This window comes from Cervus canadensis, chromosome 17 (genome assembly GCF_019320065.1).
Source record: "Cervus canadensis isolate Bull #8, Minnesota chromosome 17, ASM1932006v1, whole genome shotgun sequence".
Taxonomy (NCBI): domain Eukaryota; kingdom Metazoa; phylum Chordata; class Mammalia; order Artiodactyla; family Cervidae; genus Cervus; species Cervus canadensis.
Window position 1 is genome coordinate 13,324,871 of NC_057402.1, and position 27,958 is coordinate 13,352,828.

Consider the following 27,958-nt stretch of genomic DNA (forward strand, 5'->3'; position numbering starts at 1 on the left):
TCAGTAGGTATCCATCTTGATTGACTGCATACATGAAGAGTTCTGAGGATGGATGCTTGCAATCTATTATGCAGGGGGGTCCACAATGTATTCTGAGTGCACAGCCAGTTCTTCCTTGAGCTATCATCGCTAACATTTAAGAGTTAATAGGCCCAATATCTGTGCAGCTTTGGTTATTTCTGTATGGAAGACATAGTGCACAATTACTCTTTTTTAGGTGACTGGATGTGAGAAGATGTGACTGTCACAATTTAACTAAGAGAAACTGAGGGAAGATGGAAAGCAAAGAAGATATAAAGAATGACCTGGACCCTCCAATTTGACCTAGAGCAGCCCTGATCACATCATACAAATTATCTCATGAATCTTTTAGCCACATGTTTCATTAGCTGTCAATTGCTATTAAAAAGACAGAGGATCAAGTAAAGGATATCCAAGTATTGTTCCATGCTTATAATCCTATGATTTTTTCCTCCAATTTTATAGAATATGTGTGAGGTTTTTAGCTTTTAATATAGCATGAGTAAAATCTACATATTAAACAGTTGGTAGATAGCAAAACTGTCATATTGGATCCTTATTCTGTTAACACGTAAATCTGTTGCTAAACTATATGGTTGGATAATACAAACTTTTAACTTTCAGAATAAATATTGGACATTTGTACATCATGTTTACAAGCAGCAACAAACTATGGCTTTTTAAAACAAAAAGAATATACTTAGCACTATGTATTATAATATGCTGTTAATGACTCCTATAGAATTATTGTATTCATTGTATTTGGGGGTGGGTGGGACTGCTTTGCAAATGTGATTAAGTTAAGGACTTTAGGATGGAGAGATTATCCTAGATTATGTGACTGAGCCCTAAATGCCACCCCAAGTGTCCTTATAAGAGAAATGCAGAGGGAGATGTGATAAAAGACACAGAAGAGAAGACTCAGAAGAGAGGGAAGACACGTGACCATGAACGTTGACCATGAGGGAGACAGAAGTGAGGTGGCCATGAGCCAGGGACACCTGTGGCCACTAGAAGCTAGAAAAGTGAGGGACAGATTCTCTCCCTTAGAGCCTCTGGAGGGAGCACCGTCTTGTTGACATGTTGGTTCCACACTTCTGGCCTCGAGGGTAAGAGGTGGCTTTGGGTTGTTCTAAGCCACACAATTTATGGTAATTTGTTAGGAAGCTCTAGGAAACTAATACAGTACCTTAGTTACACAACTTTCTGGTGTGTTTCTAGAACTTCTACTGTTTTTAAATTTCTTAGTCTTCCATTGATGCTTATATATATTTGTTCTATAGTAGAAACTCAAACAAGCACTCAAGAGAGGACTATCATATTTTGGAATTACAGAGGTTTTCGTCTGTAATGAGAAATGACAATGCTTCCTGATCTTGGGAAAAGAGGTTTCTGTTTTTGTTTTGTTTTGGCTGTCTTAAGCTTTCATTGCTGTGTGCAGGTTTTCTCTTGTTGCAGCAAGTGGGGGCTACTCTATTATTGTGGAGCACGGACTCTAGACCATGCAGGGATTGAACCCACAGCCCCTGCGTTGGCAGGCAGATTCTTAACCACTGGACCACCAGAGAAGCCTGACAAATGAGGTTTTGATTGTGGATTTTTTCTTCAGATCACATTGCTTAACTATGTAGAACTTTGTAGCTATTAAGAACTTTATATAACTGATAAAAGCAGATACCATATGTCATCCTGTCATTGAAGGCTAATTTACATGCTGAAAAATGACAAAAAAGTGGTGGGTAACATTAAAAAAAATATTAATAGCATTAAAAATTATAATACAGTAAGAAATTGTAAGCCCCAAAATGAAAACAAAACAAAAAACAGTTATCCAGAAGAGAAGGACAGAACCAAAGCCTAGGACAGTAGCAGGGACTCTAATAGGACAGAGCTACCCTGGAAGCTCAGCTTTTTAAGAATCTGCCTGCAATGCAGGAGACCCTGGTTCGATTCCTGGGTTGGGAAGATCCCCTGGAGGAGGGCATGGCAATCCACTCCAGTATTCTTGCCTGGAGAATCCCCATGGACAGAGGAGCCTGGTGGGCTACAATCCACGGGGGGCTCACAAAGAGTCAGACTCGACTGAACGACTTAACACAAAGCACGAATAGGACAGGATGACCAAGAAGTGGAACAGCCCTCATGGAAACACGGCCAGTTTTCAAATCACCTGGGTTGACAAAGTTTAAACTTGCTTTAAAGTAACTCGGAATTAGCAGTAACCCCAAAACCTGGCAGAGGCAAATGCAACTCCTCTGAAGTGAGTTCAGCTCAGTCTCTTGGTCGTGTCCAACTCTTTGCGATCCCATGGACTGCAGCACACAAGGTTTCCATGTCCATCACCAACTCCCGGAGCTTGCTCAAACTTACATCCATGAGTCGGTGATGACATCCAACCATTTCATCCTTTGCTGTCCCCTTCTTGTTTCCTCCCCTTCTTTGCTGCCTTCAATCCTTCCCAGCATCAGGGTCTTTTCCAGTGAGTCAGTTCTTCACATCAGGTGGCCAAAGTATTGGAGCTTCAGCTTCAGCACCAGTCATTCCAATGAATATTCAGGACTGACTTCCTTTAGGATGGACTGGTTTGATCTCCTTCCTGTCCAAGGGACTCTCAAGAGTCTTCTCCAACACCACAGTTCAAAAACATCAATTCTTTGGCACTCAGCTTTCTTTGTGGTCCAACTCTCACACCCATACATAACTACTGAAAAAACCATAGCTTTGTCTAGATGGAGCTTTGTAGGGAAAGTAGTCTCTGCTTTTTAATATGCAGGCTAGGTTGGTCATAGCTTTCCTTTCAAGGACCATAGCTTTTCTTCCAAGGTGCTTTACTTTTTCTGAAGTAAAGCACCTCAATTCTTGGCCTCAGGCCATTTCCACAAATAGTTTTTCAAGTACAATGTCCAAGCTGAAGAAAAACAGGATCCCTCCCTCAAAAAAAAAAAAAAAAAAAAATTGGACTCTATCAGCAAAACTAAGCAGAAATAACAAACCAAAACATACCCACAAAGTCTTCAGGCATTGGATTTATCAGATACACGCTATATAACAGCTGTGCAAACTAATTTTAAGTGAATGAGGAACAAGAGTGACAATATTGCTAGGAAAAAAGGGTTAGATAACTGGATAATAGGTTGTTACAACAAAGAAATCCAGTAAGAACACAAACAATGTCAGACTAGAAAGAGAAAACGATGGAAAATACAGAACATACGTAGACTTAGATGAAGACGAAGCAATACAAAAATCTAAAATACAATTAGATGGAGTACCCCAAAGGGAGGATAAGAGGGCAGAGGGCAATATTCAAAGAAATGATGGATAACGTCAAGCACATGATGAAAAACAGCCGTTCTGACTCCAGAAGCTCAACACATCCCAAGCAATACAAGTAAAAAGTGAAATAAATAGTGAAACTAAAGAAAATCAAAATATAAAGAATTAAAAAGCAGCCAGGGAAAATAAAATGTATCATTCTCAAAAAGGCAAACATTAGTAGCAATTAGAAATCATCTGATTTCTTCAGAACAAAAGGAAGAAGACAATTGAAAATATCTTTAATATATTTAAAAGAAAATAACCACCAACCTAGAATTTTACAGCAACCAAAATTATCTATCAGAGATAAGGAAAAAAATAATTTTCAGACAAAAACTAAGAGAGTTTCGCCAAGTGCACAATCTCACTAAAGGACTATAAAAAGAAGTATCTTTCAGGCAAAAAGAAAATGATCCCAGATGGAAGGTCTGAGTCGGCAGAAAAATTAAAGGGTAAAAAGTTAACAGATTTTTGTTCAGTCGCTCAGTCATGTCTGACTCTGAGACCCCATGGACTGCAGCACGCCAGGCTTCCCTGTCCTTCATCATCTCCTGGAGCTTGCTCAAACTCATGTCCATTGAGCAGTGATGCCATCCAATCATCTCATCCTCTGTCACCCCCTTCTCCTCCTGCCCTCAATCATCCCCAGCATCAGGGTCTTTCTAATGAGTCGGCTCTTCGAATCAGGTGGCCAAAGTACTGGAGTTCACTTCAGCATCAGTCCTTCCAATGAACATTCAGGAACTGATTTCCTTTAGGACTTACTGGTTTGATCTCCTAGCAGTCCAAAAGGACTCTCAAGAGTCTTCTCTAACATCACAGTTAGAAAGTATCCATTCTTCGGCGCTCAGCTTCATTATGGTCCAACTCTCACATCCATACATGGCTACTGGAAAAACCATTGTTGTTCAGTCGCGTCCAACTCCTTGTGACTCCATGGACTGCAGCATGCCAGGCTTCCCTGTCCTTCACCATCTCCCAGAGCTTGCTCGAAGTCATGTCCAGTGAGTTAGAAAAACCACAGCACTGACTGTATGGACTTTGTTGGCAAAATGATGTCTCTGCTTTTTAATACACCGTCTAGGTTTGTCATAGCTTTTCTTCCAAGGAGCAAGCATCTTTTAACTTCATGACTGCAGTCACCATCCACAGTGATTTTGGAGCTTAAGAAAATCTGTCACTGCTTCCACTTTCCCCCCATCTATTTGCTGTGAAGTGATGGGACAAGATGCAATGATTTTACTTTTTTGAATGTTGAGTTTTAAGCCAGGTTTTATGGTTAAAGTGTGGGGTTGCTGATAAGGGTAGGGTGTGTGCAGGGTCTCCTTTAATCTGGCCTCAGGTGGTCTCTGCAGTGAAGAATCCAACATCTTCCTTTTGTTGGGTGTATTAGTGACAGATGACACTATGATCTCTTCATTTCCAAGGCAAACCATTCAATATCACGGTAATCCAAGTCTATGCCCCGACCAGTAATGCTAAACAAGCTGAAGTTGAATGGTTCTATAAAGACCTACAAGACCTTCTAGAATTAACACCCTAAAAAGATGTCCTTTTCATTATAGGGGACTGGAATGCAAAAGTAGGAAGTCAAGAAACACCTGGAGTAACAGGCAAATTTGGCCTTGGAGTACGGAATGAAGCAGGGCAAAGGCTAATAGAGTTCTGCCAAGAGAATGCACTGGTCATAGCAAACACCCTCTTCCAAGAACGCAAGAGAAGACTCTACACATGGACATCACCAGATGGTCAACACCAAAATCAGATTGATTATATTCCTTGGAGCCAAAGACGGAGAAGCTGTATACAGTCAGCAAAAACAAGACCGGGAGCTGACTGTGGCTCAGATCATGAACTCCTTATGCCAAATTCAGACTTAAATTGAAGAAAGTAGGGAAAACCACTAGACCATTTATGTATGACCTACATCAAATCCCTAACAACATACAGTAGATGTGAGAAATAGATTTAAGGGACTAGGTCTGACAGAGTGCCTGATGAACTATGGACAGAGGTTCGCGACATTGCACAGGAGACAAGGAGCAAAACCATCCCCAAGGAAAAGAAATGCAAAAAAGCAAAATGGCTGTCTGAGGAGGTCTTCTGTGAAACGAAGAGAAGCGAAAAGCAAAGGAGAAAAGGAAAGATATACCCACTTGAATGCAGAGTTCCAAAGAATAGCAAGAAGAGATAAGAAAGCCTTCCTCAGTGATCAGTGCAAAGAAATCGAGGAAAAGAATAGAATGGGAAAGACTAGAGCTCTCTTCAAGAAAATTAGAGATACCAAGGAAACATTTCATGCAAAGATGGGCTCAATAAAGGACAGAAATGGTATGGACCTAACAGAAGCAGAAGATATTAAGAGGTGGCAAGAATACACAGAAGAACTGTACAAAAAGATCTTCACAACCCAGATATCACAATGGTGTGATCACTCACCTAGAGCCAGACATCTTAGAGTGAGAAGTCAAGTGGGTCTTAGGAAGCATCACTATGAACAAAGCTAGTGGAGGTGATAGAATTCCAGTTGAGTTATTTCAAATCCTGAAAGATGATGCTGTCAGAGTGCTGCACTCAATATGCCAGCAAACTTGGAAAACTCAGCAGTGGCCACAGGACTGGAAAAGGTCAATTTTCATTCCAATCCCTAAGAAAGGCAATTGCACTCATCTCACATGCCAGCAAAGTAATACTCAAAATTCTCCAAGCCAGGCTTTAGCAATACATGAACTGTGAACTTCCAGATGTTCAAGCTGGTTTTAGAAAAGGCAGAGGAACCCAAGATCAAATTGCCAACATCTGCTGGATCATCGAAAAAGCAAGAGAGTTCAAGAAAAACATCTATTTCTGCTTTATTGACTATGCCAAAGCCTTTGACTGTGTGGATCACAATAAACTGTGGACAATTCTGAAAGAGATAGGAATACCAGACCACCTGACCTGCCTCTTGAGAAATCTGTATGCAGGTTAGGAAGCAATAGTTAGAACTGGACATGGAACAACAGACTGGTTCCAAATAGGAAAAGGAGTATGTCAAGGCTGTATATTGTCACCCTCCTTATTTAACTTATATGCAGAGTACATCATGAGAAATGCTGGGCTGGATGAAGCACAAGCTGGAGTCAAGATTTCTGGGAGAAATATCAATATCCTCAGATATGCAGATGACAGCACCCTCATGGTAGAAAGTGAAGAAAGAGCCTCTTGATGAAAGTGAAAGAGGAGAGTGAAAAAGTTGGCTTAAAACTCAACATTCAGAAAACTAAGATCATGGCATCCGGTCCCATCACTTCATGGCAAATGGAGAAACAGTGGAAACAGCGGCAGACTTTATTTTCTTGTGCTCCAAATTCACTGCAGATGGTGACTACAGCCATGAAATTAAAAGACACTTACCCCTTGGAAGGAAAGCTATGACCAACCTAGACAGCATAGTAAAAAGCAGAGACATTACTTTGTCAACAAAGGTCCGTCTAGTCAAGGCTGTGGTTTTTCCAGTAGTCGTGTATGGATGTGAGATTTGGACTGTGAAGAAAGCTGAGTGCAGAAGAATTGATGCTTTTGAACTGTGGTGTTGGAGAAGACTCTTGAGATTCCCTTGGACTGCAAGATCAAACCAGTCCATCCTAAAGGAAATCAGTCCTGAATGTTCATTGGAAGGATTGATGTTGAAGCTGCAACTCCAATACTTTGGCCACCTGATGCGAAGAGCTGACTCATTTGAAAAGACCCTGATGCTGGGAAAGACTGAGGGCAGGAGAAGGGGACAACAGAGGATGAGATGGTTGGATGGCATTACCAACTCAATGGACATGAGTCTGGGTAAACTCTGGGAGTTGGTGATGGACAGGGAGGCCTGGCGTGCTGCAGTCCATGGGGTCGCAAAGAGTCGGACACGACTGAGTGATTGAACTGAACTGAGCTTAGTTACAGAAGGCGCTTAAAGAAATTTTGTGTATGCCTTGAGGCAACCCTGCCCCAGGGCTGCACTAATGCTTTCTTGGCTTTTTTTTTTTTCCTCCTGTCTCTGTATCCCCTCCCTTCCCTGATGAGCAACTGTTTCAATGTGCCCTTTATGACTCAGGGAAGGTGATAGAGGTTGGAATCTATTCCCTGAAAACAAGGCACAGGGGACACAGAAAGTCCTCTGTGCCCAGAAGCCCCACAGGGTCCTGCTGGTTTCAGAACTAGGCCTTGTAAATTTGGCTAATGGGACTGAAGAACTAAATTTTAAATCTTACTTAATTTTAATTAATTTGAACTGTGAATTTTAATTAATTTGAACTGTGAATTTTAATTAATTTGAACTGTGGTGTTGGAGAAGACTCTTGAGTGTCCCTTGGACTGCAGGGAGATCCAACCAGTCAATCCTATGGGAAATCAGTCCTGAATATTCACTGGAAGGACTGATGCTGAAGTTGAAACTCCAATACCTTGGCCACCTGATGCGAATAACTAATTCATTGGAAAAGACCCCGATGCTGGGAAAGATTGAGGGTGAGAGGAGAAGGGGACGGCAGAGGATGAGATGGTTGGATGGCATCACTGACTCAATGGACATGAGCTTGAGCAAGCTCTGGGAGTTGGTGATGGACAGGAAGGCCTGGCATGCTGCAGTCCATGGGGGTCACAGAGTCAGACAGGACTGAACTAAATTTTAATTAATTTTTAAATTTTAAAAATGATATTTGATTTTTGGGAAAAAAGTATATTTGATGTAACTTTAGTTTGTGAATCTACTTTTTCAGCTGTAAATTTAGTGAAACCTAAACCCACAGGGAGGAGGCCTCCAAGAGTTGGGCACAACTGAGTGACTGAACTGAACTGAAACCCACATCATACATTTCCAATGAAGATTCAGCATCTAAAGAGAAATTGACACTCAAGGTAAAGTTAATATCACTTTTTGAACTTAGCATGAAAATAATCATTCAAAATATCTCATTAATTTTATACTGAATATTTTGCATTCAACTGTCAGCTGAAAAAGACACCGTGTAAAAGCTGTGAGTTAAGTTCTATTCAGAGATCTTAATTGATGGCTATAGACCTTGCGACAGGCTCTTAGCGCTAAAGTACTGCTCCAAAGTTAGAAGGGAGGTGCCAGGAATACATACAACCTTTTTGCTAGGAAAAGCATTCCTAGTGAAGCATAAAAAGATTACTGTAAATCACAAATAACAGACATCTTGAGTTAATGATTTTAGCGCTTTTCTACTTTGGGGAGAAGATGTTAGAATCTAGTGGTCATAGAAATTTTTCCATAGATATGTGTATCTTATTTTTCTTGGAGCCAGTGAATCCAAACCACAGAATACTTGCCGTTTTCCCCCATCCTGAATTCCCCTCAGGGTGCAGTCTTGGGGACACTGCAGTGGCTAATGCTTGGAATCTTGCAGAACCGGCATGGCAGGCTTTTTTTTTCTTAACACATTAAAAACACAAGTTTGAGCAATTGCTTCATACTTTTAAAGGAGTGGCTACCTTAACGCTACATATGAAACTCACCTTTTTCCCCCAGTGGCCAGCAATGACCTAGATGGCCCGGCAAATAATAAAAAGCCCTGTAAAATGGTAACTATTGTTTGTATGATAGGAATGAGAACGTCATTCTTCCGTGAAGATTAACAGCGCTTAACATTGAACGTTGAAAATTACTCAATATGATTATACAGTACCCCATTTGTCTCTGTAAAACCCTTAAGTTCTTTTCGCAACAGGAAGAGCTAGAAAACAATTCTGACAAAGGACAGAGGAACAAAGGTAGCAGCTATTATAAGTGGAGGATCTAGACCTGTGATTTCAAGCTTGGTCCCACGACCAGAAGTAGAAAACTGCCCCCGGGCCCCAGACTCGCACCGCAGTGCTTGCCCCAGAGCAACACCCAGGACCGGCGGCTGACCTCCCGGCCTAAAAACTTTTCTATTTCTTCCTAAAGGAAAAGGGCCCGAGGCCAGAAGGCTCCGGCGCTACCGACCTCTGCGCTCCGGGTGCCCAGTCCAGCCCCAAAGGCGGCTCGGACAGGATACTCGCGGAGGCGGGCGGGCATGGGAGGACCCCAGGCCTAAGCCGCCTGATGCCCGCCGGGATCGGCGTCTGGACCGCGAGCCTACGGTGAACACGGCTGCGGGCTCCAGAACCCCAGACGCCGAACGCCCCGCGGGCAAAGAGCGTCGTAACGCGCAGCAGCCAGAGACGGGCTCCACGCCCTTTCGAATCCGGAGCGGGGCTGATGACGAACACAGGGCGCGACGGACGCACACCCGCCCTGCGCTCGCACGACGGTGCGTGCGGGGAGCGCGAGGGAGACCCGGCTCGTCACCGGCGCGACCAGCGTTCCGCCTCCTCCGCTCCCTGCTCTCCCGCCACCTCGGCAACCCGGGGCCCGCCTCCCGCCTCCATCCGAGGCCTCCGCCGCTGCGAGGCTCACAGCTTCGTTCCCGTCTCTTTAAATGGTGGGGCCAGCGGGCCGCCCCTGCAGCCGCTGCCTGGGTGGCCCCGCGCGCCACTATTGAGGGGCGAACCAAGATGGCGGCGGCTTTGGCTCGGTGAGGAAGACGGAAGAGGCGGCGGCGGCGGAGGGATAGGGACTCCCGGTAGCCAGAAGCGCTCGTGCGCTTGGGGGCTCTCGGAGTCTCCCGCGCAGTGGTAGCAGTTGCAGCGGGACCGGGCGCCCGTCGGCTTCGGACATTTGAAGCAGGCGAGTGGAGCACAGCCTCCAGCTGCGGTGGCAGGGCCAGGTATAAGGAAGGAAAACATGGCGGCGGCGGCCTGAGGAGGCGGCGGCGGCGCGGGAAGCGGCTTGGCTGAGATCATGGCGGAGGCGGGAGCACGGCAGTGACCCGCGCCCCGAGTTCCTAGCGCGGCGGAGCGGGAAGCTGCGAAGCGCTGCACGCCCCGATTGGGGCGGCAGGGCTCCCCGGGCCTGGACAATAGCGACGAGGAGCCAGAGGCGAGGAAAGGCGGGGACCAGAACTCGGCCCCGCGGCGGGCCATGCGTGCGGCAGCGCGGCTCCGGGGCGGCCAGCAGCGGCAGTGAGGCCGAGGAGCCCTCGGGTCGCGGGCGTGCTCCCGCCTTCCCCGGACCCCCTTCCCGGGCGACTCCGGCGGGGCCCGGCCCCCAGGCGGCAAGATGACCGACACCCGACGTCGGGTGAAGGTTTACACCCTCAACGAGGACCGGCAGTGGGACGACCGGGGCACCGGACATGTGTCGTCCGGCTACGTGGAGCGCCTGAAGGGCATGTCTCTGCTTGTCAGGGCCGAGAGTGACGGTGAGTGAATCCTTCGTCTCCCCGGCGTCCCTGGGCCACCTCCCCGGTTCTTTGGAAACCCTGGGCCGCTCCTTGGGAGGACGAAGAGGGCGGCTGGGGCTACAGCTGCCGCCTTCTCGGGGCAGGGCGGGCCCCCGCACCCCTGTACTCCCGGAACTGCCCGGCGAGCTCTCAGAGTGTTTCGGTCTCTGAGCGCCCGGTCGCGTTTGAGCAGAGCTGCTTGGGAGTGTGGCGAGGTCGGGGACGTGGGCGCGGGAGTCCGGAGCGGCTGTTCCTGTGCACCAGAGTGACCTTGAGAAAGGTACTGATTAAACCGATCTTCTGCCTTAGTTCATCCATCTGTAGAGCAGGCATGAAACTTTTCTCGGAGCTAAGAAAGTTCTTAACAGTTTCGCCTTTTGGAACAAGAATATTTTGTTGTACTCCCCCGCCCCCCGCCCAAACACATTATTACTGCTGCATCTTTTCGATCCTGTTGCAGGTTGGCAGCGCTGGTTCATGGATCTGGCAACTGTGCACTAGGCAGAGAAAATATTTCTTTGCGTAAGAAGATAGATGGGTGTTTCCCCAGTGCTAGTTGTCTTTTTCATTAGAAGTGAAGGTTTTTGTGTGTAGTTTCACTGTGTAAACGTTCCGCAAGTGTGGAGTCGTTTTATCGGAGCTTTTTGATTGCTTAAATATGTATTCATAGTTTGGTTCGGTTAACAGGTGGGGAGAAGTTGGCAAGTATCTCCAGAACCTTTCGATTGCCCCAGTGGTGCGTAAGCTTCACAGATTTTGAAACAGCTCTCAAGGTTCAAAGACCAAGTTGTTTGAAGATAAGCTTTTCACATTTTTAAAGACTCAACTCTTCAGGGATTGCCACTTCCCGCGGTGGCATACCGTGAATTTCCTTTAAAGAAAAAGTTGACATGGGGTAAAACTTTTTTCAAAATTGTTCCTCTCAATATGAAAACCTGTTTTGTAACAATATCCCATAGTTTTATGGTAGCTAACTATCTCAGTTTATGATTGTAGTTGTTCTGTATCTGAATTATTACAAACTCATTTTAAGGAATTTTAATTGGACTGAAGAGAGAACTCCAGTTCCATGGAACAGATAAGGCTCACCATTCTGTAACTGACGACTGCAGGGACATTGCTTTTCAATTTGAATTGAAAGAAAAGTAGTAACTTGGAGTATATTGCCTACAGGTTACTTTATAAGGCTCCCCCAAAATAAAAGCAAAGAAAAACTATGTTTTCTTGGAGGCATTTAAAGGGTTTTGAATTCATTGGATATATTTTTCTGAGGTCTATATTACTTGCCTCTTAAAATACAAGTTTGAATGTGAAATGTTAGTTTACTTTGGTATATGACTATCACATAATTACCAACTACTCTAAGTTCTATGTTTTTGCTTGTTTGGAAAACTTTTTATGTGATGAGTTGGAAAGTATAGGCTTTATAGGTTTGGTTAACTTAAGATGAAAGCATTTGTAGATTCGAGATGAATTCTTTGAAATCTCATAATAATTTAAAATAAGAGGTAACTTAACATCTTGTGTTTAATTATACTCATACAAAGTCCTTTCTTTAAACTGCTTTAAAGCATTAAGTCCTAATGTCATTTTATCATAGGGAATCATACTCTTTTACCACAATAATACAAGAATCTCCCCCCTCCCCCATTTTTATCTGTTAGGGAAAGAGCTAAAAAAAAATTGACTGTGCCCTGGTTCAATTTATAAGTTACTAGGAAAACTAAATCCAAAAGTAGGCTAGAAAATTCCAAGATATTTGTGAATCCTTTATAAATAATTTTTACTTTTGATGATTCTTTTTTTAACAGGAAAACTCCAAATAGGAATAATAGTCAAAATTTATTGAGTGTCTGCTGTGTGCCAGTTGTATCTTCTGGTGTTTCCTGATGTAGGTACTATTTTTAGCCATATATACAGATTGGGAAACTGAGGCCTAGAGAAGCTAAAGAACCAAAGATCACATAGCTAGGTTAATTAAAAAGCAAGATCAGTGTTCAAACTGAGTTCGGGGAGAGGTATCAGATTGAATGAGATTTCTTGACTATGACTTGAAACTCGTATTATCAATTATTTAATTAATATCATTAACTGTTTACAGTGTGTTTGAAACACCCATATTATTGTCTGCTTGCGTTTGCTGCTTTATAGTTAGACCCAAGTTTTATTTCAAAGGAAATGAAGACAAATTTTTAGCCTAACAATATTTAAAGTTATAGTTTGTCTCCAAGCCACAGGTAGGAATTTTTGCATTGGCTTCTAGCTTGGGTTATTCATTATTGTGTGCTTCCCTCATTTGCCATTACGGGATAATTCAGAATTTTCTTTTTCTGGTTTTCCATGTGAGTCATTTATCTTGTTAGAGGAGCTTATAGACTAACCTGAAAAATCAAGAAGGCAGTTTTTGAATGGAAATACTTGTGTCTTCCGTCAGTCCATGTTCTGGGCAAATAAATGCGCCCTTCCCCTGTGAAGCTGAGTTGGCTTGACAGTCTGTAGCTCACTTTGCCTTGGAGGAGAGATGTCCCACTAGCTACTGAACCCATTTTCTGATTTGCATCCTTATACAGTGGGTTCCTGCTAGCAAAATACACTGTTGGAATGTATCCTTTTTTAAAAACAAAGATAGATTACCTAATTTCTCAGGTTTTATCATAGCCATGTACTTGTAAGTTTCCATCTTCAGTAAAGATTATTTAGTGTATTTTCTTCCAATTTATGCTGTACATATTAGCTTGTTGCTTACTCTCTTATTTTATGTTCAAATCATTCTTTTTTTCCATTATGATTTTTACCACCTCCTACCAATTTTAGAATTGATAAAGAAATTGGAATTTCTTCGCATACTGAAGGATATCTTTGAGCATAAAATCACATCAGTACTCTTTATTCTGGATTACTTGCCAGTCATCAAGAATAGTGTTTTTATGTTTTTAAGTTTTATGTTTTTTTTTAATCCAATAGTTTTAATTAATATTTATTAATAAAATCAATAAATTTTTAATATTAACAGTTTTAACTAATTTACATTAATAGTTTTAATTCTGACTTGTTTATTCAGAGTTAAAAAGATTTGATTTTCACTGTTACTTGAGGCCTGAAGAAATGAGACATGAGGAAATGTTTTGTTCAGGGTAGCACTGCTAGCTAATGGTAAAAACTGGAATCCTGTGCTTCTACCTCTTGATAGAACTTGGTTGTAGATAAATAGGAGAAGAGGTCAACACTTTGGGTAGGAAAGTCTGTTTTGTTTTGGCCGCTGTGGTGAGAAATGAACAGAGATAGAATCAGCATTTTCTATGTTATTCTTGTAAATAAGTAAAGTAGTATATGATCTTGCAACAATAAGCATTTCAAAATTTAGCTACCACGAAGAACTCAGTGGGAGAACTATTTCACTTTGAAAACATGATTTAAATGCACTTTCTTTTTCTCTTGTGTAGTCCTGCATTGTGGAAAATTAATAGGCTTAGGATAATCAAGCCTTTAGTTATCATCTGTTACATGTGATAACTTGAGTTCAGGGCATCGGCTACGTTGTGTATAATTGGGTGGAGAGTGTTGAAGGCTGACAGAGGTGTGAGACCTCTTAATGTAACACTACCAAGTTTTTTTCCTGAGCTTTCATTTTAGTTTTTAAGTGCCTTTGTGGTCCACAAAATTGAGTGGGAGGGACCTGGAATACCAATCTACTATAGGTTTAAAGCATTACACTAATCTCCTATGCAGGTGAGATTTTTGGTTTTACATTAATTCCTTTTGATACCTTTTGAACAAGTGAATTTTCCAGCTAAATTAAACTGTATAACAGAAGATTTAAGTCTCAACAATTATGGAATGCTTCCTAAATATTGTATACTAGAATGTTTTTCTTAAGCAATACAATGAGCCTGTGATGCTTAGTCAGTCTTTTGTTTATAATGTGTTTCTAGATCATTGTTATCAATACTAATTTTTCTACTATTCAGAAATAAAGTGATGCCAGGGAAATGATACTCTGATCATGCTATTAAAAAAGAGAGTATTGAGTCCTGGTTACGTGTTAGGTTCTGGGTCAGGCACTATATATTCAGTTAATACTCAAAAGCAACCCTGAGAGGTATTATTTTTTCTAACTTTAAGTCTTGGTGCATTGATTCTTTGATTGGATAGTTTTGGGATCTTTTTCTCCTGTACCCAGCCAAAAACCTAGGTTTTTTGTTTTTTTTTTTAATATAAAATCTTTCTCTTTTAAAAGATTTGCATGAATTATTCTCAGTGGTTAAAGAATCCTGTCTGTAATGCAGGATACATAGGAGACGCAGGTTCAATCCCTGGGTGGGGCCGGTCCCCTGGAGTAGGAAATAGCAACCTACTCCACTACTCGTGTGGGGAAAATTCCATGGACAGAGTAGCCTGTGACTGAGCACGCATGTATTGTGTGAGTATGTTTATTAGAACAGCAAACAAGCTGTCCCTAGCTGGATCCATACTACAGGCACTAGTTTTGCCTTCTCTCATTTCACTTCTTTTGCAGGTACTAACTGCTCTTACCCTATCCCTGGGGGTGTTTGTTTCGTTTTGATAGGGTTGTGTTGGGAGTTTGCAAGAGGATACTAGAGAAGTTATCACATTTTATTTTATAGGAGACCCAAGATGTGAAGTAGAGAGGGAACATTTTTAATGATTTAAATATTTATACTCATAGTTGTACTGTTTTATGGTCACTTTTTCTTGCTGTCAGTTCATAACAGCCTTACCTGTGATTCTTGGTTATGTTATGAGTGGGCAGTTTCCCCTTTACCATTGTCTTCCTATTTCCTGAGTGTATAGACCTCCCTTTTATCAGTATGTTTGGGGCATCTGTTTGTGTCAGGATACACAAATTGACTAACACTTTCACTTTTTCATACAGTTCTATCTCATCTAAAACTAGCATAGTATTCACAAAGTATAGCATTATTGACAGTAGCATTTCTCAAATTTTTTCCTTTAGGATACCTTTAATGTATTAAAACTGAGGACCTCTGAAAGCTTTATTTGTTTAAACAAAAAATATCAGTGTTTACCACGTTAAAGCTTAGACTTCAAAAGTCTTTTCTTTTACATTTTTACATATCTCTTTAATGTCCAACTTAATTTTTTTAAAGGATTCTTTTCTGCTTCTGCATTCAGTCTGTTGCAGTATCAGTGTAGACACACAGAGAATGAGAATGAAAAGGGCAACTAATCTCTTAATAATATTATGAAAATAGTTTTGATTTTCTAGGCCTTTTGAGATCCCCACACTGTGAGTATAGCTGGCACAGACATTGTTTCTAATTTTCTTTAACCTTTACAAACACTGCTAATGAAATCTTTTTTCATATGCTTGGCACTTGTATGAGGGCATAGGATAATTTCCTAGAAGGCTTGTTAGACTAAAGATTAGTATGTGTTTAAAAGCTTCATAGATAAAGATAAATGATCCTCCAAAAGGGTTGTGCTGATGTTCAGTTTTGGTAATAGTAAATGAGAGTTAAGGACCCTCTTTTATTTTTTGAAGTATATATATGCATAAATATCGACTTGGGGGTGTATCAGAACTTTGGGATGGACTGGAAGCATTTGCTGTGCAGGAGTATTTAGTTCACCTGAGGGTAGTTGATTTTGCTGTGATAGATTCTACAATGACAAGTTTAATTGATGCATTCCCCTTAGCTTCATCAGTCTCTCTTGTTTTTGCATTTCCATATTTCCTTCTGAGTCATTCAAGTGGGAAGGCCTTTTTCAAGTCTTGATATTGGGGTTTACTCTTTAGGCTTGTCTTTCTCTTGTCTGTGTAAGGGTGTCTTTCTCAAATATGTGAGGTTTCTCAGATGTGTGAAGAGATGGTATCGTAGCGGGGTGGTCAGAATGAATTCCCCTTGGAGGATAAAGGAAGGCATCTATTTCATTGGAGAGGATGAATATGTTTCTCAAATTGGGGTGGGGAGCTGTTTTGCATATGTGATTCAGTTGTTAAGTTATATATGCTGGATCTATCCATGATCAAAAGCATGTGTCTTCTTTAACTCCCTTGATCTTGCTTAAGGTCCCCTGTTAAGGATTATCCTCTTCTTTGTCCCCTTGTTTTCCCTACTACCGTGATAAATGCCTCCCACCTGCAGTTGAACTCTGCATCCCCTTCCACGCTCACTTATTCTTAGGATGGAACTACTGTCCTCACCACTGTAGCGACTGGTAGCAAGCTTGTTGGGGGGAAGGATTGTGTAAGTACATGTTGACACTCAGCGGGTTCTTTTTTGGTTGATCGGATAAGTGCTTATAACTTGATCCAATAGGAACTGAGAGGTGGGGGTGGGGAACCTAATAGATGGGCTAGGAATAAAACTAGAAATAGGTCTTTCTGGGTTCTTTTTAAATTTATTTTTATTTATTTTAAATTGAAGGATAATTGCTTTACAATATTGTGTTGGTTTCTGCCATACATCAGCATCATGTCTTTCCATTATTATCTTACTTAGTCTCCCAATTAAAAGGTTGCTTTCCATGGTCCATCCTCTACAACCTACTGACATCTTAGGGAACATGGTACTTGGGGACCAGAACTGGACTACCTTAAGTTGTATCTTAGACTAAAACCATGGGATATGGCTGAAATGGGTTTTAGGAGAGATTCTTCCCCTAAATCTTAAGTGCCCCAGGAGAAAGAAAGCCTTTTAACACCTGAAACTTCTGGTATGTGCTTATCCTTGTTTTAGCCAGCACTTTGGGAGGGAGCACTTCAAACTTCAGATAATTTGTAATTGGTTTTTCCTTTCTAGTCCTCCTAATGCTGTAACATTAGTGAGAGTTTTGAAACAAATGAACAGGGACTGGGGATGGAAACTGGTTCTTAAAAAATAACAGTTTTACCAATGCTGGGTGTTTCATTTTAGCAGCTGCCAAGTCAGGTGTGTGTTTCTTGAAATCACAACTTGAAGTGATAAAATAGTTCCAGCCCCTGTGCCATCTGTTGTTTTACCCCTTCTCTTAAAAAAAAAAAACCACGAAAACACGTCATAACCAGCATTCTTGAAGCCCGGTTCATGTCTCTTCAGTCACTCTCTCTCCCGCTTCCCCGCAATAAATCTAACTTCTAACACCATAGATTAATATTTGGCACTTTTTTAAACTTTATGTAAATGGACTTATGGGATATACATTTGTCTGAGGCTTCTTTCATTCATGTTTGTAAGGTTCATATACATTATTGCATTTACATATATTTGGTTCATTAACAATGTATGGTATTCCATCATATGATTATTTGCACTTTAGGGGGTTTTTTGGTAACAGAATTCACATGCCAGCTAATTGACTCATTTAAAGTGTATGATTCAGTATGTTCTGGTATAGTCACAGGGTTATGCAACTATCACCGCAGTGAGAGAACATTTTGTCCTCTAAAAGAAATCATGTACCCATTAGCACCCATTTGTTCCCCCTCCCTCCCTGTCTTAAGCAGCCACCAATCTGCATATCCACTAAATTTGCGTATTCTGGACAATTCATATAAACACAGTCCTAAAATATGTGGTTGTTTGTAACTGGCTTCTTTCACTTATGTTTTCAAGGTTCATCTGTTAAGCATGGATCAGAACTTGGTACCTTTGTATAGCTGAATAGTATTTCACTTTATCCATTCATCAGTATTTGGACCTTTGGATTGTTTCCATTTTTTGCTATTACGAATAATGCTCCTGTGCATGTATGTACACATACTTGTGTGGGCATATGTTTTCATTTCTCTTGTATATACCTAGGAGTGGAATTGCTGGTAACTCTTAACACGTTGAGGACCTACCAGATTTAAGTAGATGCCTTTTTATACACCCACAAGAAAAATGTTTGAGTGTTCCAATTTCTCCACACAGTTGCCAGCTCTTGTCATTATCTGTCTTTGATTATAGGCTCCCTACGTGGTGTGAAATGGTTATCTTTTCTTGGTTTTGATTTGCATTTATCTAATGAATAATGATGTTGAGCATCTTTTCTTGTTACTGCCATCTTCTTTGGAGAAGTATCTGTTCAGAACCATTGCCCATTTTTAAATTGGGTGTTTGCAAGTTAAGTCACCACAACTTGGCAAATGCTGATATTTTACTTATATATTCAGTACCATTTAGCACCATTATGAGTACATGGTAGTGAAGGGTCAGTAAATTACTAACACAAGACAGTATCAAAATGAGTAAATGAATTTAAAGCAAAGCTAGTTCAATTTGGAAATGTTAGCGCACCTTTTTCTCAAGTGTCTGGTCACTATTTAGAATGGATAAAACAGTTGTTAAATGTAATAGGAGATGAAAGCCTTGGATGAGAGACAGCTGCAGAGAAAATGCTTCTTAAGTATTTTGGGCCAGAACTTGTCTTTAAACTGGACTTGGTTGATTCCAGCTTAAACACGATTTATACCTCTCCAGGCTGAGAGGTATAAATCTAGTTTTAAAATTTGTTCTTTGTGAAGACATACAGATGGCCAACAGGCACAAGAAAAGATGCTCACATTGCTAATTAGAGAGATGCAAACAAAAACACCAGTGAGATATACCACCTTACACCAATCAGAATGGCCATCATCAAAAAAATCTACAAACAATTAATGCTGGGGAGGGTGTGGAGAAAAGGGAACCCTCCTACACTGTAGGTGGGAATGTAAATTGGTGCAGCTGCTACTGGAGACAGTATGGAGGTTCTTCCCAAAAAAAGGTGAAAATGGAGTTGCCATATGATCCTGCAATCCCACTCCTGGGCATGTAACTGGAGAAAACTATAATTGGAAAGGATATGCACCCTAATGTTCATTGCAGCACTATCTACAATAGCCAAGACATGGAAACAACTTGTTCATAGGAGGGTAAATGGATAAAGAAGATGTGGTCGTATATACAATGGAAATACTACTCAGCCATTTAAAAAAATAAAATAAAATAATGCCATTTGCAGCAACATGGATTGAAGAGATTATCATAGTAAGTGAAGGTAAGTCCAACAGAAAGACAAACACCATATGATATCGCTTATATATGGAATCTGAAATATGACACAAATGAACTTTTCTATGAAGCAGCTTAATAGAACGGACTTGCGGTTGCCAAGAGAGAGGAGGGTAGAGGAGGGATGGGCTAGGAGTGGGGGGGTTAGCAGATGCTGACTATTACAAATAAAATGAGTAAACAGCAAGGTCCTATAGTATAGCACAGGGAACAATATTCACCCTATGATTAAATCATAATGGAAAGGAACATGATAAAGTGTGTGTGTATGTATATATTTATATAATTGAACACTTGGTTTTAATACCCTGAGTCTTATGATTCTGTGATACTGCCAGGGGAAAAACAGATACGAGCAAATTAAGCTTGTTCTGAGAAGTAAATTGATAGTTTGAAGATGGAGAAGTTTGGTAATTCCTGTGTTAAACAAAAATATAAGATTTTCTGAAGGTGAATCACAATTTGGGGATGTACTTGGTCAATGAATCATCCCTGATGTTTTCAAACTTTTATCAGTAAATTCTTATTTTAGCCAGATTTTATTTACAATGCTAATTTGAGTGTTTTATTTGCATTTCTCTCAATAATGGTGTATATCAGAGATTTAATCCCAGATCATCTGGCTTCACATTGTGCTATTTCCCTACCTGTACTGCTCAGGAGTTGTTAGATCTGTTACCATCCAGTACTCACTCTTTAGTTGATTGTGTCTGTCTTGTTAAAAGTAAACATGTATGAAGTGAGCATTTCTTAGGTTTTAGGCTATTATATTTAAATTCATATTGTTTTAAAGTAATATTTCCTGTACTGAAGTTGTATGCACATCAGACATTCAAAAAGGAAATGTGTGTGTATGTAAGGGAATAATACGGTGTTGCTGCTTTGCAGTTACATAATGGAATGTGTGTGTTTTTTCCCTCTTTCCTAGGTTCTCTACTTTTAGAATCCAAAATAAATCCAAATACTGCATACCAGAAACAACAGGTAAACTTTTGAAGATGATGTGCTTTATCTTGAATATTATCCTCTTGGTTTGGTGATTAAAGGAAGATTTACCATCTGATTCCTTACAGTGAGAAATTGGAGCAGATTACATGTTTTGCCTATCTAATTCCAAAATACAGTTTCAGATATTTGACCAGCTGAGCCTTATTTCTCACAAGTTACATCTGAAATAACACAATTTTCTCTCCTAAAGAGAATTTAAAAAGTGACCACTGGTGAAATAATCAGCTCCTTTCTTTGCTGTTGTGAATACTAGTAGTGCCGGAGGAACATTCCTATCTCTATACAGCAACTTGGTATGAATATGAATCTGATTTCTTACATAGCCTGAGCAGGACCTTATAATGATGTAACAGTTTTTTAAGAACTTTCAGTTTGAGTAAACTCTCTTGTACCCTTCTGACGCAAGAGATATCTGAAAGGAAACCTGTCAGTGCCTGCAAGCACTGTCACCAAAATTGGTGTTTATTCAGAATATACACAGATAGATAATACTGAATTCTCTACAAAGCCACTGAAATTATTATCAGGCTCCTCATTGCTCTGAAGGTGCAGATATAAAATAACTTAAAAAATATTACCAACACATTTATATATATTTATTTATAAATGATTTATAAAGTGCTTTTTCATTGACCATTGAAATACTATTAGAGGGAAGTTAGTTTTACTTTGCATATTAGATGATACCTAAAGTTTGTGATTTGCTTGAGGTCACACAGATAATACATAGGAAATTTGATATTTACTCCTAAATTTATTTAATTTTATTTTATTTGTCCAACAAGCATTGGTACAATATGAAATATTTTCTTGATGGTTTAATGGTCTATTAACACTATTGTATTTGTTGTTCTTAAGAAAACTTTCAGGTTCTTTTGGAATGGCTGGAGACTAGAGTATTTGATTTTGATTTTGATGTTCGATATACTTAAACTCGCATTTTGAGGTTTCAGTCGGCTGAATAGTAAAAGCACATCCTTAGAAAAAGAAAAGACTGAATTTGTTTTGAGGATGAATGAACAAATCTATATGTTTTAACCTATAGTTGTTGGATGATAAGGAAGATGATTTGGTGAAAATTAGGCTCTTCAAGGAAAACAGAGGAGCAGTTCCTAAAAATTTTCAAACTTAAAAATTTGTCAAATGGGTAATTAAGGGCATATTTCTAGCTGTGCCCTGATTAAGCCTCCAGATGATTCTGAATATACACTGTAGCAGAACAGTTGCTTCTAGTTGTATTAAACTCATTACTAATGTGGTAGTGGTTTTAGACTTCTTCCAGTGAATCTTATGTTAGTACCAGTTTTCAAAACAGTATGTATCATCTCACTTATTTAAAGACGAACCGAGGCTCAGGGAGGCCACCCGGCTGACTGATTCTGCCACGTTGATCTTACACTGTTAATGTAAGTTATTTTGAGTTTGAATAGCTACTCAGTCACTGTGGAACAGATTGCTTGCCTGGGATCTCTAGAAGTTCTTGAAGGTAATAAAAGGGACTCTTTTGAGTTCTTTTTTTTAAAATTCTGAGTAAGACTTGTGGATTTATCTTGTTAGTAATGCTGCACAACCCAGTCAGGATCATTTATGTACTTCTGGCTGGCATCACTTTAGTTCAGTAAGAGATTATTGGCCTCATGACTGATAGTTAAATGATTGAATAGAATTTATATGAAGTTTAGCAGACAGATTTTTGAACATGGGATCCGTTTGTGTACAATAAAGTGTCCTTGCCAAGGTAGTAAAAAGTATAAGAAATAATAGATCCTTTAAGATACCTTAAAATACAGTTAGGTTTCCTCTTCAATACGGAATCTTAATCATTCCAACCAGATTCTCAGCTCACTTTGGCTTGGCTTTTTTCACTTATTAATCAGTTTGAATTCTTTTTCTTTATATAGTCATTAAGTTTGAAGGGGTTTCCCTGTTGGCTCAGATGGTAAAGAATCCGCCTGCAGTGTTAGGAGACCCAGGTTTGATCCCTGGGTTGGGAAGATTCCCTGGAGAAGGGAATGGCAACCCACTCTAGCATTCATGCTTGGAGAATTCCATGGACACAGGAGCCTGGCAGGCTACAGCCTGTGGGATTGCAAAGAGTCAGACACAACTAAGCGACTAACACAAGCTTGAAGAGATATCTTAAACCCCATAAATATTATACCATGCATATTGTAGAATACAGACTGTACTACAGCAAATGTAAAGTGGTCTTGGCATTGTGATTGTGGTGTCTTGTTGAGATTACATCTTTAGTAAGAACTGTTTATTAAACTTACTGTCATAAAAAAAGTCAGTATGAAAAATAAAGGGGTGCTAGGAGCATCTTGCTTCTTGAATGTTGGTAAAAGTTTAAAAAAAACCTCTGTCCAGATAAATGCTCACATATTACAAATTTAACTGCTAATTTGAAGGATGTTACGGGCCTCAAGTGCCGCAGGTAAAGAACACTGGATACTGACAATTAGGAGGAGGAATTATGTTTATTTTATTAATCCCATCCTCCTAATATACCCTTGTTATTAAAATACTCAGGACTTTCTCTTTGGCCATTTTGACTAGAGCATAAAATGTGACTGAATGTGCAAGCAAACTGACATAACTTTAGTTTGTATCTTTTGACACATTTGGATTATGTGCTCAGTTGTAGTGCTTTTCATATATTGGTTCAACTTTTCTTTAAGGAGAACATTGTTTTAATTTTATAGATTGGATAAAGTGTAAAAGAACATTGGAAAAGACTAATATCAATGTTGCAAAAAATAAAAATGAGTACTATTCTCATTTCCCTATTGCTTTGTTCGTTTGCCTTTAAAGTAGTTTGTGGTAATATATGTTAATCGTTCAGACTTCTTTTTTTCTCTTAAGGACACTTTGATTGTGTGGTCTGAAGCAGAAAATTATGACTTGGCCCTCAGCTTTCAAGAAAAAGCTGGATGTGATGAAATTTGGGAAAAGATATGTCAGGTAATTTAAAATTAGAAAATTAATGTGCTTTCATTTTAAGCGTTTTGTTTTTTGCTGTGCTTTAAGCTAATGCCTCATACTTTAAAATGCATAGAGACACATTTCATGTAGATTAGTGCTATCTGTGAAAAACTTGATTTATAGGAAAGCACAGTTTATTGACACTAGCGTACCCAGTCCAGACCTTTGCTGAACTCCAGAGTTTTATATTCACCTGCCTTTCAGAGCTGTCCTCCATGAGTGCTACTAGCATCTCAAATTCAGTAGTCTAAAACTGAGCATAATCTCACTGAGATTTGTTCATTCTCCTATCTCTCTCATCTCAGTAAATGCCATTCAGTTGCTGAAGTCAGAAACATGTTTATCCTTCCTTCATCCTCTCTGTCCATTCAGTCCTTAAACTCTTAAGTCTTCAGTGCGCTCATTTATCTTCATTTTTACTGTTATTGGTTTTCTAAGCTACCATCATTTCTTGCTTGGTTTTTTGCATTCATCCCAGATCTACACAGCGAGAGTATCTTTTTTGAAACGGAAGTCTGATTATCTTACTCTTTGTTCAGTAACTTCTTGTGACTCTTGACTATCTCTTCAGTTTCATCATTTTTGTTCTCAATTGATTCCAGAATTCCTTAGTGGAATTCCTAGTACCTCAGTCTAGTGGTAATATCTCCACAGTCTTTTGTGAATGGTCATTGATAATGCACTCTAGTGGCTTAAGCTGTTTTTTCTTATTAAAGACTCATGTAGACCATTATATCCTAAAGATACTTTCTCTATCTTCACGTTTATTTTATCTGGAGAAGAAATAACTTTCAGCAGATTCTTTAATTCATTGGTTCTCAAGGTGTGATCCAGAAGGATGAGCATGACCTGGGATCTGACAGAAATGCAAATTGTGAGACCTCCATCCCAGATCTGCTGAATTAGAAACTCTATGAGTAGGTACCAGTAATTCTGTTTTAGGTAGGTACCAGTTTTAATAAACCTTCTGGATCAGATTTTCTCTGTTTAAAGGGTAAGGTAGTAAATATTTTAGGCTTTGTATACTACACTGTTTAACTACTGTTTAGCTATTCAGTTCTGCTGTTGTACTGAGAAAGTAGTCAGAGACAACAAACGAATGAACATCGTTCTCTTCCCAGTAAAATTTTATTAACAGGTAGTGGGCCAGGTTTGGCAGTTGTCTGTCAGTGCCTGCTTCAGGTGACTCTGGTGAACCATGACATTTGAGAGCCACTACCTTAATAGACTATGGAAGCCTCTGTTCTTGAGACACAGGTTTTCCTTAACTTGCAAAGTTTATTTCTGCTATATCATTCTACTAAGCTGTGTTTCATAAATTAACCTGTTTAGTTGTCCCTTTCCTTCTCTTAACAGGTGAAAAACTAACAAATATGTATTTATGCCATCTTCATGTTTTCTTTGCTTTCTGCCCCATGCAGTTGTTTTTATAGCATATTCCTCTAGATTTTGTCATTTGTAGTTCTCCCGTAGAAAGAGATGAAATTGATGAGCTCAGGGTGGTGCTGAAAGTATCTGTTATTCACACAAATCTTGTTTCCTCTTCCCTTACCTGAGATGAACAGTCCCACCCTGCACACAGTCTTTTATTAGGCTAGTATTTAACTCAGACCTGGACTCAGTCTGCTACTGTCGGGCCTGGGTCTTTAAAATTCTCAGACCTTTATTATACTTTTCCTTAGTCTGTAACACCATAAATTCTTCATTTTCTCTTGGGACACTTGTAGTACTTGTATACTTTTCTCTATAGTAACATTCCTGAGAATCATGCCTACTTTGTTGTTTTTTTCTGATATAGTTACATAGTTCATGTTCAAAGTGTCATTTCTCAGTGACTTTTATGATCCTGATTGCACATCTTTTATGGTCTTCACATTCTCATTTTCTTTATATCCAGATTGACTTCTGAGATATATCCTTTCTCCAGGAAAGCTCTTTCTTCTAGTTTAGCCTTGTTTCCTTTTTAAATTTTCATTCTCAAATTGCTTCTGTTCTGAAAGCAAGACTGAAACATACTTGTCAAATATTAGAATTTCACCTCGTTTCCCTAAGCAGATCAGATTCCTAAACACAGGCCTTTTGGATTACCTGTCGAGTCTTCATATTTGCGAGTTAACTCAAGAAGATATCATTTTCAGTACAATTACAGGCTCTCATCCCTTTTCATTTGGTTTTGTAATCAGATGCCTACCATGTTTCTATAGGTAAAGCCATAGCTTGAATATTAGGAGTCTAAAGCTGTGGTGAGACCTTGTGTAATTTCAAAAATCCAGAGCCAACTTGAGACCATGCCAGGTACAAGCTGTGAATGTGCCTGGCCTCCTTTTAGAGGTTCTGCCCACTGGATTAAGGTCAAGATGGTGTCACCTTGCAGCATATTTCAAGACTTAGTCCAGGTCTTCTTCCCTTCTGATACTCATCAACATCTCTTGACCATTCTAAGCAACTTAAGTTTGTTTGTCATTTCATATGAGGCTTATTTTTTCCATCCCTTTGCCATTCAGTTTGGCCTTTTGAGCTGGTTTAATGCCAGTGTCAGATTATAGGGCCAAGAGAGCACAACTCATCTCATTCCAAAATATTTTTTGTCTTTGACCTTTTGTAAAAACTTTCTTTTACCTTAAATTATATTTAATTATGAAGACTTATAAGTTAGTTTTTTATAATTAGAGTCCCTACACTGACATAAGGTTGGGATTTATGACAAACTTTAGAGCTTCTAGGGGATCATGAAAGGTAAAGGTTTGGATGTGTAGAAAGGAAAACTTCATGGTTTGGTTACTTAACTTTAAGCAGGTATTCTCAGGGCATAGCTCTACTACATATAGGTTACGTTCCTTTTTGTGTGGTTTTATTTTTATGTGGGTGCACTTGTTCCCAGCTCATTTGTTCTGAATCATAGTTTTGGGCTACCAGCCAGCATTTATACCAGATCAGTGACCCACTTTGGTCCAAAGCCAGTTTGTATGTGCTCTTTTCCTTTGGTTTCTAAATTAACTGATAGTAAATATTTTTCTATTGCTTGCAATGATAATGTATTTTCTATGGTCACAGCATTTGTTTGAATTTTACTTAAACTTTAAAGAGTTTAATGGATGTACCATAGCATAATGCTAGGAGTGTTTCTGGGGTTTGCCCTGGTCTGTTGATGAATGGGTGTTTTACCATCAGGCCTCTTTATTATGGGTCTGCAGGGCACTCTTAAGTAACAGTCACTGATACTTTAGTGGATCTTAGAATGTTTCCACTGCTGATAAACCTTGTACTTATGAGGAAGCTCATTATATTTCTGAACTTTGAACTTCCTTCCTTAAAATCAGAAGTGTGTATTATTTATAGAAATGTGCTTAGAAAAGCAGGCATTTGTGTCAAGTTTGAAGAAAATTCTAATCTTGAAAATCATCATTAGAGTTTGGTTATATGTTTCTTATATCTAAGAGTATCATTTAGATTTGCTTTGACTATACTTCAGCTATTACAAATATTGTTTAATAGGTTCAAGGAAAGGACCCATCAGTGGACATCACTCAGGACCTTGTAGATGAGTCTGAAGAGGAGCGTTTCGATGATATGTCATCACCAGGTTTAGAATTGCCATCTTGTGAATTAAGTCGTCTTGAGGAAATTGCAGAACTTGTGGCGTCATCCTTACCTTCTCCCCTGCGTCGTGAAAAACTTGCACTAGCACTGGAAAATGAGGGTTATATTAAAAAGCTCTTAGAGCTTTTTCATGTGTGTGAGGATTTGGAAAATATTGAAGGACTGCACCACTTGTATGAAATTATCAAAGGCATCTTCCTCTTGAATCGAACTGCTCTTTTTGAAGTTATGTTCTCTGAGGAATGTATAATGGACGTCATTGGATGCTTAGAATATGATCCTGCTTTATCACAACCACGAAAACATAGGGAATTTCTAACAAAAACAGCCAAGTTTAAAGAAGTGATTCCCATATCAGATCCTGAGTTGAAACAAAAAATTCATCAGACGTACAGAGTTCAGTATATACAAGATATGGTTCTACCTACCCCTTCAGTCTTCGAAGAAAATATGTTATCAACACTTCACTCCTTTATTTTTTTCAATAAGGTAGAAATTGTTGGTATGTTACAGGTAAGTTAGATCATTCTTTATTTATTTATTTTTTTCTGCTTAAAAAGATGCCCAATCAGGAAAAATTTTCTGTTCCTTTAGGCACTTAAGTTGAATTTTATTTTTTGTTTAAAGGTATTTACTTTGATGATATTGCAAGAAATTATATATAATACTGTGGGACACAGAAGGTTGTGTTTGGGTTAAGGATAATAAAGGTGATTTTTTAAAAAATCTAGC

General features: G+C 39.6%; 2 protein-coding genes across 3 annotated transcripts in view; one reads left to right on the plus strand and one right to left on the minus strand.

Moving 5' to 3' along the window:
• Positions 1-27,958, minus strand: part of LOC122454884 — a 156,046-nt gene that overhangs the window by 84,306 nt on the left and 43,782 nt on the right. The window lies entirely within an intron of this gene.
• Positions 9,623-27,958, plus strand: part of PPP4R3A (protein phosphatase 4 regulatory subunit 3A) — a 35,881-nt gene continuing 17,545 nt past the window's right edge. Inside the window, exons 1-4 of one of the 2 annotated variants that reach the window (XM_043489555.1) lie at positions 9,623-10,613; positions 20,562-20,617; positions 23,507-23,605; positions 27,122-27,739. In XM_043489555.1, the coding sequence (XP_043345490.1) occupies positions 10,472-10,613; positions 20,562-20,617; positions 23,507-23,605; positions 27,122-27,739 (915 nt within the window). In that variant the 5' untranslated portion in view covers positions 9,623-10,471. The remainder of the gene's footprint in view (positions 10,614-20,561; positions 20,618-23,506; positions 23,606-27,121; positions 27,740-27,958) is intronic. The other variant, XM_043489556.1, reaches the window with a different exon arrangement.